General features: G+C 42.2%; 1 protein-coding gene across 1 annotated transcript in view; it reads left to right on the top strand.

The window, feature by feature from the left end:
* Positions 1 to 13,640, top strand: part of hspg2 (heparan sulfate proteoglycan 2) — a 522,026-nt gene that overhangs the window by 158,891 nt on the left and 349,495 nt on the right. Inside the window, exon 4 of the mRNA XM_043675530.1 lies at positions 8,144 to 8,215. Coding sequence (XP_043531465.1) covers positions 8,144 to 8,215 — 72 coding nt within the window. The remainder of the gene's footprint in view (positions 1 to 8,143; positions 8,216 to 13,640) is intronic.

Raw genomic sequence — 13,640 nt, 5'->3', positions numbered from 1 at the left:
AGCGCAGCAGGTCAGGCAGCATCCAGGGAACAGGAGAATCGACGGCCTGCTGGACAAACTTTCCCCATTCCTGAAGAAGGGCTTATGCCCGAAACATCGATTCTCCTGTTCCCTGGATGCTGCCTGACCTGCTGCGCTTTTCCAGCAACACATTTCCAACCCATTGGAAGGTAAACTGAGGGTGATCAAAGGTGCCCTGCCTCCCATATCTGTACAGGAGATTAGGTCTTTCCTTGGGCTGGTGAATTATTACAGAAAATTCATAAGTAACCTGGCCTCCATCCTGGCACCTTTGCGTCAATTCTTAAAAAAGTGCCAGCCTTGGAAATGGTTGTGTAGCCAACCCATAGCATGCAGGGAAGTGAAAGAACAGCTCCCATTCTCCAAGCTGTTGGCACAGTATGATTCCAAATGAGATCTGCAATGTGGCATTGGGATAGTGTTAGCTTATAGATGGCCCGATGGAGAGGGATGCCCAATAGCGTATGTATCCCAAAATTTGGTTAATGCAGAGAGTAAATGCACCCAGATCAAGAAGGAAGGTTTAGCAGTCAGATTTGGAGTGAGGAAGTTCTACCAATAGCTTTATGGATGTAAATTTGTAATAATAATAGACTACAAGCTCCTGCTAGTTCAATTTAAAGAGGACAAGGTAGTGCTGCCCATAGATTCAGGCTGACTTCAATGATAGGCTGTAATACTATGTGCATATAATTACAAGTTTAAACACTCTGGAAGGCAAAGTAGGAAATGCAGATGCATTGAGCCACCTCACGTTGGCAGATACACCACCGGTGGTACCGCATCTGGACAAATCGTAACTTTCTGCGCAAACTTTCAGTCACAGCTGACAATATCAGACTTTGTTGATAGAAAGATCTGTTCCTGGAAAAATTGAAACAGCTGGTGGTGATAGAGGAAACCAAAGAACCATCACAACAAGAATTGAAACGTTTATGAACCTGGAGAGACCAGATCTCAGTACAGGACGGCATATTATTATGGGGAGCAAGAGTGATTGTCCCAAGTAGAGTTCACCACCAGATACTGGCCAAACTCCACCAGGATCATCTATGGGTTTCCAAAATGAAGATGTTGGTGACAGGTTATGTCTGATGCAGACATAGCTACTTTAGTGGGGCAGTGCCCAGAGTACCAACAAGGACAAACATTACTGCCAGCAGCTCCCCCACATTTGTGGGAATGGCCAGGTAATCCTGGACTCAGTTACACATCAACTACATAGGTCCTTTCATGGGCTTAATGTTCTTAGTCATTGTGGACATCCACTCAAAATGGCTGGATGTGCATAGAGTTCATTTGTCAAATACAGGGAAGTGGGACTGGTTTAGTTTGGGAATATGGTTAGCATGGACTAGTTGGACTGAAAGACCTGTTTCCATGCTGTGAGAATCTTACTTGTAAAGCAGAACTTTTGACAATGTGGCACTCATTCACTACTTTATTGGAGGTCAACTGAGATTATCTGCTCAAGTCTCTGCACAAAGTTCTGCATGTGTTTCACCAATTTGGCCAGAGGCAATACAAAACTGAAGGACCACATTCATCTAAAGCAGGTGACTGTCTCAGATTGACTGATTGTTTGACAATGCTATACCTGTTCACTGAGTCCTTGTCAGGGGGATTGAAGTTCTTCATTACTGAACAGTATTTCATTTCTTTTCTCCAGATTGACTTTCTGGTTATATCATAATTTTTTGTGATTGAAAATGCTGTTTTTTTTTGGCATTTGAAGGCCAGATCTGATTTTTTTTATCTTTAGGGGAAGGAATTAAATCCAACATGTGATGCCCTTTCGAGTGGTTATCTGACACGATAAGGTTTCAAAGTTGTCAGTTGAGCTCTGGATACATATTCTGTTCTGTGTTGCTCATCTGGTTTTATCCATTCTAAATGAAAGCAGCTGACTTGTGAATGGTCCATATTTAAAATTACATCCCATTTACTATATTATTCATTGCTCCTCGTGGATTCCCCATGACATTGCTAATGTTAAGTTGTTTGGTGTGCAGCTTATAAGGGCAAGAGTTCTGTGCCATGGAATGGGAGAATGTATTATTCTGCTATTAAGTTGGAGCAAAGTATAAAGGCCACAAGGTACAATTAAATAAAGAAAGTTGCTTTGGTGATTTAATGGTGTCAAATGGAAATGACTTGTAAATTTCAATTTATCAATAATCATTTATTTCTCTTTTTGAACCTCTTTTGCATTTACCACAAAGTGTTGACTATATTATGACAACTGTTTATACTGATATTCCATAATGGTGACAATCTATCTGCAGCGTACCAGAATATAATAACCCGAAGATCTCCACTGGATGAGAATCTAGAATGAGGGGGAGAAAGTGAAGACTGCGGATGCTGGAGATCAGAGTCAAAAAGGGTAACACTGGAAAAGCACAGCAGGTAAGGCAGTATCTGAGGAGCAGGAGAGACCACATTTTGGGCATTACACCTCCATTCCTGATGAAGGGCTTATGCCTGATTCTCCTGCTTCTCCAATGCTACCTGATCTACTGTGTTTTCCCAGCACCACCCTTTCTGACAGAGAATCTAGTACCACTACTGTCAGGAGAATGTATTATCGCATGACAAGTTTACATAGGTAGTTTAGACGAGAAACAACCAAATTTCTCATGGAAAATGAGGACAAAGTATCAAACTTTGAAAGGAGAGATTGCATTAATTTTATACTTTTTGGTTCATCCTATATGTGCCCAATATATCTGTGGAATTAGTTGATGGGAAATGTTTGCAACTGACAACATGTGCAAAATGTTGAAAGAGACACACTCTCCTAAAAGTGAATTAGGAATGTAGTTTTGCAGCCAGGTTTCATATAGAGCATGCTCGTGCTGCTGGTCTTTGTGGTGGGTGAATCAATGTGGGTGCACTACCATAGTCACTTCTTCTAACATGTAGATTGACTGCCTGATGGGTATCGTGTGGCTGCAAGAGCAGGTCAGACGCCTGGTAAGCAATTCACCACCTGACTCCTCAAAGCCTGTCCAACATTTGCAACATACATAAGAAAGTAAAGTACTGTTGATCCAGAACTAAAATTCGAAACTGCTGCAGAAACTCAGCATGTCTGGTAGCATCCGTGGAAAGAAACAGAGTTAATGTTTCAAGTATGATTCTTCATAACTGGAAGGAGCTGGAAAAGTATAACTTTCATGCTGTTGACAGAGGAAGAGGAGCAGCAAGTGGGACAGACTGTGAAGATGCCCAGAGAAAAAGTCAGGAAGGATCCTTATGATGGTAAAGGAGAGATAGAGATCTGAAATAGGTTATAAATGTAAGCCCACATCAGGAATATGATAGAATACTGCTCAATTACCTCAATGAAAGCAGCTATAACATTTAAGAAATTACTCAGGACGAAGTAAACTATTTAATCAATACTCCACCAGGATTTAAGCATATTTGGAAAGACAAGAACTGATTAGGGATAGTCACCATGGTTTTGTGCGTGGGAAATCCTGTCTCACGAATTTGATTGAGTTTTTTTGAAGAAGTAACAAAGAGATTGATGAGGGCAGAGTGGTGGACATGATCTAAATGTACTTCAGTAAGACGTATGACAAGGTTCCCCATGGGAGACTGATTAGCAAGGTCAGGTCTCAAGGAATACAGGGAGAACTAACCATTTGGATACAGAACTGGCTCAAAGGTAGAAGACAGATGGTGGTGGTGAAGGGTTGTTTTTCACACTGGAGGCCTGTGACCAGTGGAGGGCCACAAGGATCAGTGCTGGGTCCACTACATTTCATTATTTATATAAATATTTTGGATGTGAACATAGGAGGTATAGTTAATAAGTTTGCAGATGACACCAAAATTGGAGGTATAGCAGACAGCGAAAAAAGTTACATCAGATTACAATGGGATCTTGATCAAATGGGTCAAAGGGCTGAGGAGTGACAGATGGAGTTTAATTTAGATGAATGCGAGGTGCTGCATTTTGAGAAAGCAAATACTAGCAGCACTTATGCACTTAATATTAAGGCCGGAGGGAGTGTTGCTGATTGAAGAGACCTTGGAGTGAAGATTCATAGCTCCTTGAAAGTAGAATCTAGGGTAGGTAGGATAGTGAAGAAGGTGTTTGGGAGTCGGGAGGTCATGTTGCGGCTGTACAGAACATTGGTTAGGCCACTGTTGGAATATTGTGTGTAATTCTGGTCTCCTTCCTATTGGAAGGATGTTGTGAAACTTGAAAGGGTCAGAAAAGATATACAAGGATGTTGCCAGAGTTGGAGGATTTGAGCTATAGGGAGAGGTTGAATAGGCTGGGGCTGTTTTCCCTGGAGCATCAGAGGCTGATGGGTGACCTTATCGAGGTTTATAAAATCATGAGGGGCATGGATAGGATAAATAGATAAAGTCTTTTCCCTGGGGTTGGGGAGTCCAGAACTAGAGAACATACGTTCAGGGTGAGAGGGGAAGATATAAAAGGGAGCTAAGGGGCAACTTTTCCTCACAAAGGGTGGTGTGTGTATGGATGAGCTGCCAGAGGAAGTGGTGAAGGCTGGTACAATTTCAACATTTATAAAGCATCTGTATGGGTATGTGAATGGGAAGGGTTTGGAGTGATATGGGCCGGGTGCTGGCAAATAGGACTAAATTAGGTTAGGACATCTCGTCGGCATGGATGAGTTGGACCGAAAGGTCTTTTTCTGTCCTGTACATCTCTCTGACTTTATCTAAAATATTCATTGCTGCACATTCCACAGGATGTACTGCAGCAAACTGCTAAGGCTCCTTTGTTACCACTTTGGAAAACTGCAACCTCTACCATCTCGAAGCAGTAACATGGGAACACCACTTCCTGCAAATTCCCTTCTTCAATGGCCATTTCTTTACTGTTGCTGTATCAAACTAATGGCATGGTAGATGTTCCTCTGACATTTGGACTGCAGCAGTTCAAGAAGGAACTCACCGTCATCTTCTATAGGGACGTAAGGGATGCCAGTTTTGCCAGTGATATCCTCATTCTATGAAAGAATAAAATAAAAGAAAAACCGCTAGTGTAATCGCTAGATGTCTTCCTAACTGAATCTTGATAGGTCACAGCATGGCTCCCTCCCTGCTTATCAGTACAATGAGTTTGGAGTCCCTTTGAAATAGTTAGACATATGGTTGTTAAATCTGCTGCTAAACGCAACAGCTCAGTTCTCGGTGGCTCCACGTTCCCAGGGCATGTCCGAGTGCTCAACCATGGCAATGAATAATCATTAAAATGCCACAATGTCCAGCCCACTCTCCCACACAGAATGACCTTGCACATTGATTACATTACAACAGCAGAGACAAGTTGGTCCTTCTGTTCCCACGTTTGATTGTTTATGCTTTGTTTTCACTGCAACTGATGTGTCTAGAATATCTTGACTTGGCTTGGAAGTTAAATTTTAACTTGAGTCATTCAAGTTTGAACAGGTTGTTCTCTGCATAATTTCTACACATGTGCTTCATTATTTGAATCATCTGACTTGTGTTGCCATCTATGAAGGAAATGCTACAATAGCTTGTATTTACATCACACCTTGAATGAAGTGCAGTATTCCGAGGTAATTGAGAGGAGCCACTGAAGAAAACATTAAGACAGCTGACTAAAAGCTTGGTTAAAATAATAGATATTTTTGATCACCTTTGAGCCAAGAAGGGGCTGTTTACGGAGGGAATTCCATAACTTAGGGTGAAGATAGCTGAAGAGAGAAAGTGAGGGCTGCAGATGCTGGAGATTAGAGCTGAAAATGTGTTGCAGGAAGAAGAAGGACTTATGCCCGAAACATCGATTCTCCTGTTCCTTGGATGCTGCCTGACCTGCTGCGCTTTTCCAGCAACACATTTTCAGCAGTGACGATAGCTGAAGGCATGGTCATCACTAGCAGTGTACTTTAAATATTGGAGATGTGCAACAGGCTGGAGTTAGAGGAATGTAAGTACTTCAGAACTGGGGGTGGTTAGAGAGAGGAAGCTGTTTGAGAACAAGGAAAATGTTTCGAACTAGCTGTGTGATTATGGGTCATGATATTATCTAATCAGTGGAAGGGAATGACAAGGGCAGGTCAGAAGTGGGGATATTCATGGATGATTGCAAAATGCTCCGCACCTTTCATGAGTCCTCAGATACTAAAGCAGCTTATGTCCAAATACGGCAAGATGTGGACAATATCCAGGCTTAGGCTAACAGGTGGCAAGTAACATTCACAAACATGTCGGGCAAGGACCATCTCCAATAAGAGACTATCTGTCCACTGTAATGGCATTACCATCACTGAAGTTTGTGCTATCAACAACCTTTTGGCAGGGGAACAACAGCCTGCTTTGTTGCTACTGCATCCACAACTTCCATATCCTCTCCTGCAGAAATGTACCAAGGCTCCTTGGACATTACCTTGCAAACCCGTCAACCTCTAACACCTAGTAGGACAAAGATATATGGGAATGCCATCATTTACAAGTTCCCCTCCAAGCCACTCAACATCCTGAATTAGAGAGTTATTATTTTAATGAAATATGTTATTGTTCCTTCACTGTCACTTGATCAAAACTTTGTATTCCTTCCCAAAGGCATTGTGGGTCTACCTATAGCATATGGACTGTCGTGGTTCAAGAAGGCAGCTCACCACCACCTTCTCAAGGGCAACTAAGAATGGGCAATAAATGTTGGCCCAGCTAAGGACGGCCATGTCTCATGAGTCATTAAAATAAATAAGGCTCATTGAGAATCAGAGAATAGTGATTTTTGTGACTTTGAGAATTTCAGCAAGGTAAAGTTGGGGAGGATCCCTGTTTGTGTCTGCAGTCTGGATAGGTTGGGATCCAGTGTTCCCTGTAAATATTTTTTGTGTTCTACAGTCCATTTTAGTACATATTACCTTCAAATCTCGTTGCGTGACTACTGTACACACAGAGGTGACTTCAAACAGAAGACCCTGTGAGCAACTCAATGCTAATTTTTAGGTAGCTGTGCATCCCCATTCATGTGCACCTTGGAAGAAATATTGATGGGAACTGGAAGCAAGTATAAATAATGACATCAAAAGGGAAAGATTTGCTTCAACACATGTTTTTTCTCAGCTGACTACTGCCTATCAGCTGAAAGTAAAATTCTAGGTCATCAGTACAAAACAGAAGTTATTGGAAAAGCTCAGCAGGTCTTGCAGCATCTGTGGAGAGGAATCAGAGTTAACATTTCAGATTGAGTGACCTTTCCTCTGAGGAAGGGCCACTCAATCTGAATGTTAACTCTGATTTCTCCTCATGGGTGCTGCCAGACCTGCTGAGCTTTTCCAGCAACTTCTCTTTTTTTTCTGATTTACAGCATCCACAGTCCTTTCAGCTTTTATCTAGATCAAAGGGTTTGCTCACTGATGTGTAATGACTTTGTTTCCCACTAACATTCTGGTGATCAGCTCAGTTTTGTGGAGGTTGGTTATCCGTTTTTATCTCCAACAGAAAGTGATACTCTTTTAGTTCAGCAATCTAACGTGTTTAGAAATGTTACACGAGTTTAAGTTGCAACAGGAAACAAATTCTAGGTCATTACTAGTCACTGCAAAAAGAAGTTGTTCCTCGCATTCCCCATGCATCTTGTATTGTCAACTAATGGAAATGGTCATTTCTTGTCTGTCTTATTCAAACTTAATATCCTGGAGACCACAGAAATTTTGAGATTATGGCAATATTTGGAGACATTTAATCAGCCTCATAAATCCTGGTGGAGAATGTGAGAGTGAAGATGACGTAAAAGCTATTTTCCTGCAGCTATTTAAAAATCACCTTTTGAAGTAAAACTAATCAACTACATACGTGATGTGAGCTCATGTTGAATTGTAAATGGGATTTATTTTAGTTATTGATTATATGTTCAAGCTGTTATCCATTTTATCCATATTATCCATTATTTACTTTCTTTTTCTTCTTTCCTCCCTTTCTTCCCTTTTGAATCTATTTATATCCTCTCTTTTGTTTCTCTTCACTGTTTTTCTGTCCCACTTGTATCCTGTTTTCCTTCTCCTCTTTGTTGATGTGTTGTCCTGTATACCTCTCTCTGGTGCCCTCTCCTGCTCTGTATCCTCTGTTTGTCCCGATTTATCCTGATGGAAATGTCCAGAATCCTCAGTGTATCCTTTAATGATCCCAGTTGTGGCAGAAATGAATAGTAGTCCAGAACCTCCTCAGTATGGTAAGTGTTCATGCACCCAGCATGTATGTGTTCCCTAACGTGATCTGCTCCTGCACTATAAGTCTTCTGCTCCATTAAAGCTAGACTCAGCAACACAGCTGCATGTAAGTGTGTCATACTGCACTCAAAGACGGAATGGCTTAGAAATTGATTTCAAATGCATGCTACTTTTTGTATATCACCTAAACCACAGGGGCAATTATGATTCAAAAGTTGTACTTGCCACCACTTCAGGGCAATTATGGATGCGTGTCTGATGTTGTTGGCCTTCCTAGTGATGACAGATTAAAACAAAATGGTAATTTCCTCCAAGAAATCCAATCTGCTGTGAATATCTCTAACCCGAATGCAGGTTCCACATTATAAATAATTATAAAATGTATACAGCGCAGAGGTGGTCCAGACTTTATCTCCTAGATACTGACTCCATCTGTCTCCCTGACAATTGTTTGTCACTGAGTCACATTATTAGCGTTGGTGCCATTATTTGACTCGGTTTCTAAATTCGACTTTGCACCATCATTACCGCTTCCTTTTCATCCGTAACACGACTCAATCTTGCACATGCCTTCGCTTAATTGCTGAAGCCCTCAATCATGTCTGTTTTACTTTTAGACTTGACTGTTCTTATGAGTTCTGGCCAATCTCTGTCATTCTCTTCATAATCATGAGGTCATGATAAGTGTGTCTTTGGCTGCACCAAGTCTTGATCAACTATTGCTTCCGTACGCAGTATCCCATGTTGACCCACAGTTGAATAATATGTATGAGATGAAAATTGGGTGGTTTGGCAATAGTGAAGAGAAAAGCCTTAGATTATTGGGTAATGTTGACAGGTTGGTTAGATGGGCAGAATAGTCATGAATGTAATCCTGAAAAGGGTGAGATTTTGGGAGGATGAACAAGGTAAGGGAGTAAATGGTCATGCCCTAGGAAGTAGGTAGGTGTATCTGCCCAGAGATCCTTGAAGGCAGCAGGACAGGTAGATAAAGAGGTTGGTTAAAGAGGCATATGGGATAGTTGCCTTTATTAGTTAGGGCATTGAATGCAAGAGCAAGGAGATTGTGATGGAGCTGTATATAATATTAGGAGGAGTACTGTGTTCAGTTCTGATCACCGCGCAGTATGAAGGATTTGATTGCATAAGGGAGGGCGCAGAGGAGATTCACCAGGATGTTGCCTTGGCTGGATTTAGTCAACTATGAATAGAGTCTAGATAGGGTGGGATTGTTTTCCTTTGAACAGGAAATGGATGGGTGGGGAACTGATTAGGGGTGGTTAGGGAAAATCTTTCCCCTTACTCAAGGTGTCACTAACCAGGAGGCACCATTCTAAGGTAAGTAACAGGAGGTTTAGAGGGAATTTGAGTGAAATTTTTCACGCAGAGCATAGTGGGTATCTGAAAATTTGAGCCTAAAGGGGTGGAAGGTGCAAGAACCCTCAGACATTTCAAAAACCCTCAGACATTTAAGAAGTGCTTAAGGGAGCACTCAAAACACCATAGCATACAGGACTATGGGCCAAATGTAAGAAAATGGGATTAGAATAGATAGGTGCTCAGTGACCAGCATTGATATGAAGGACTTGAAGGGCTGTTCACTGTACATGCTCCATGACTCCTGATGCCTCCGTTCTGAAGTTCCCAGGCTTATTCCAGATTCCTTCATGGCCCAGCTGTCTCTCCCTATGTGTATCGACTCCTCTAACCCCATAATGTTTGTGGTCCTCTAATCACAGAGTCATAGAGATGTACAGCATGGAAACAGAAGTTTCAATCCAACCTGTCCATGCCGACCATATATCCAAACGCAATCTGGTCCCACCTGCCAGCACCCGGCCCATATCCCTCCAAATCCTTCCTATTCATATACCCATCCAAATGCCTTTTAAATGTTGCAATTGTACCAGCCTCCACCACTTCCTCTGGCAGCACATTCCATACCAGTACCACACTCTGTGTGAAAAGGTTGCCCCATAGGTCTCTTTTATATCTTCCCCTCTCACCCTAAACCTATGCCCTCTAGTTCTGGACTCCCTGACCCCAGAGAAAAGACTTTGTCTATTTATCCTATCCATGCCCCTCATGATTTTATAAACCTCTACAAGGTCACCCCTTAACCTCCGATGCTCCAGGGAAAACAGCCCTAGCCTATTCAGCCTCTACCTGTAGCTCAAATCCTCCAACCCCTGCAACATCCTTGTAAATCTTTTCTGAACCCTTTCAAGTTTCACAACATCTTTCTGATAGGAAGGAGACCAGAATTGCACGCAATATTCCAACAGTGGCCTAACCAATGTCCTGTTCAGCTGCAACATGACCTCCCAACTCCTGGACTCAATACTCTGACCAATAGAGAGCATACCAAACGCCACCTTCACTATCCTATCTACCAGCGACTCCACTTTCAAGGAGCTATGAGCCAGCATTCCAAGGTCTCTTTGTTCAGCAACATTCCCTAGGACCTTGCCATTAAGTGTATAAGTACTGCTAAGATTTACTTTCCCAAAATGCAGCACCTCATATTTATCTGAATTAAACTCCATCTGCCACTTCTCAGCCCATTGGCCCATCTGGTCCAGATCCTGTTGTAATCTGAGGTAACCTTCTTCGCTGTCCACTATACCTCCAATTTTGGTATCATTGGCAAACTTACTAACTGTACCTCTTATTCTCACATCCAAATTATTTATGCAAATGACAAAAAGTAGTAGAACGAGCACCGATCCTTGTGGCACTCCACTAGTCACAGGCCTCCAGTCTGAAAAACAACTCTCCACCATCATCCTCTGTCTTCTAGCTTTGAGCCAGTTGTGTATCCAAATGGCTAGTTCTCCCTGTATTCCATGAGATCTAACCTTGCTAACCAGTCTCCCATGGGGAACTTTGTCGAATGCCTTACTGAAGTCCATATAGATCACACCTACCACAATGCCCTCATCAATCCTCTTTGTTACTTCTTCAGAAAACTCAATTAAGTTTGTGAGACATGATTTCCCACATACAAAGCCATGTTGACTATCCCTAATCAGTCCTTTTCTTTCCAAATACAGGTACATCCTGCCCCTCAGGATTCCCTCCAAAAACTTGCCCACCACCGACGTCAGGCTCACTGGTTTGTCTTTACCGCCCTTCTTAAACAGTGACACCACGTTAGCCAACCTTCAGTCTTCCGGCACCTCACCTGTGACTATCGATGATACAAATATCTCAGCAAGGCACCCATCAATCACTTCTGTAGCTTCCCACAGAGTTCTAGGGTACACCTGATCAGATCCTGGGGATTTATCCACTTTTATGCGTTTCAGGATATCCAGCACTTCCTCCTCTGTAATATGGACATTTTGCAAGTTGTCACCATCTATTTCCCTACATTCTATGTCTTCCATATCTTTTTCCACTGTAAATACTGATGCAAAATACTCATTTAGTATCTCCCCCATTTTCTGCGGCTCCACACAAAGGCCGCCTTGCTGATCTTTGAGGGGCCCTATTCTCTCCCTAGTTACCCTTTTGTCCTTAATATACTTGTAAAATCCCTTTGGATTCTCCTTATTTCTATTTGCCAAAGCTATCTCATGTCCCCTTTTTGCCCTCCTGATTTCCCTCTTAAGTATACTCCTACTGCCTTTATACTCTTCTAAGGCTTCACTCGATCTATCCTGTCATATGACATATGCTTCCTTTTTCTGAACTAAACCCTCAATTTCATTAGTCATCCAGCATTCCCTATACCTACCAGCCTTTCCTTTCACCCTGACAGGAATACAATTTCTCTGGATTCTCATTATTTCATTCCTGAAGGTTTCCCATTTTCCAGCCATCTCTTTACCTGCGAACATCTGCCCCCAATCAGCTTTTGAAAGTTCTTGCCTAATACTGTCAAAATTAGCCTTTCTCCAATTTAGAACTTCAACTTTTAGATCTGGTCTATCCTTTTCCATCACTATTTTCAATCTAATGGAGTTATGGTTGCTGGCCCCAAAGTGCTCCCCCACTGACACCTCAGTCACCTGCCCTGCCTTCGTTCCCAAGATTATGTCAGGTTTTGCACCTTCCCTGGTAGGTACATCCACATACTGAATCAGAAAATTTTCTTGTACACACTTAGCAAATTCCTCTCCATCTAAACCCTTAACACTACGGCAGTCCCAGTCTATGTTTGGAAAGTTAAAATCCTTGAGGATCCTGAATTTTAATTGGTAGCAGTGCTATCAGCTCATTAGTTCCCAGCCTGTTGAATTCCCATCCTGTACTTCCCTGTCTCACTTTTCCTTGTTTTAAAATACTCCTGCAGATCTATCTCTTTGACCAGAGTTTTAGGTTCGCCTGACCTAATGTCTCTGGTCTTCTGCAGGGCAGCTGTCATTGTTGGATTGCCTCTGTGCTCCTGCTTTCTCCTACAACTGTGTAGCTCTGTGTTTCTGGCTGGATTCTCTGAGTCCAGTTTCTTTAGAAAGGCAGAACGTATCTTCTACCAAAATGCTCTGCGCTTCACTAGAGTGTTGGGGCAAGGGTGGATACACTTCTAGCTACTGTAAAATTAATTTAAGTGTCTACTGTGAATGTTAGTGGATGGGTAGAAAGTGGGTAGATTGGGCCAGGTTGGGATGCAAGTTAGGTTATGAAGTTGGGTGCTGGTGAAGCAGGGTGGCAGAGTGCGATAGCTGCTTGGATGGTAGGGGCAACTCGGGTTGGTATAAGGGTATGGTTGTGTCTGGCTTTGGAAAAGTATTAGTCTGGAGTGGTTTGGGGTAAATGGGTGCTTGAGGGGTGCTGGTAGCAGTTTGAACCAGGGCTGATTAGGTGTTAGTGTGATCTGAAAGTGCATCAGGTCAAGTTGTTGGGGTTAGGGGGAAGTGGATCCTTTGGAGAATCAAAAGTTAGGGTCAATGTATGATTGGGGGCGTTCATTTCAGAGGTTGGAGGCTCAGTTGTTGTCAACTAGGAGTTAAACCAGGAACGTTGTGTCTGACATTTCCTGGGTCATAATCTTCAAAACAATACAGAAAGCAGGGGAATTTGCGCCCTCAGTTCATACTTCCAGAGAAGTTTCCAGCAATGTCTATTTGTTGAGTCAGCTCTTGCCATTATCCGTGGATCTGGACATCTTGCACCTTTCCAGCAAGTCTCGTCACTTGGATCCCATCGTAACCAAGCCAATCAGGTTACATGATTCCTTAATTCATCTATTTTATCTTAAATTTAAGATGTAGCCCCAAAACACAGAAATCTTTAAAATTTTGTACTTGTAATGTTGGCGATTCTTGGTGCGATTGGGATGTTATGGTCTCTGTATCAATATCACAGCCTGAACCCATTATGCATTGTTAAATCTGAGTTTTAGTTTGATGGTATCACTGTTGGCTAAACTAAAAAGAAATTGCTAATGGGGATATGAGTATAAAAACATCCTGCAAGTGAGGA

This window comes from Chiloscyllium plagiosum, chromosome 34, assembly GCF_004010195.1.
Source record: "Chiloscyllium plagiosum isolate BGI_BamShark_2017 chromosome 34, ASM401019v2, whole genome shotgun sequence".
Taxonomy (NCBI): Eukaryota; Metazoa; Chordata; class Chondrichthyes; order Orectolobiformes; family Hemiscylliidae; genus Chiloscyllium; species Chiloscyllium plagiosum.
This window is presented reverse-complemented; position numbering and strand designations above follow the sequence as displayed.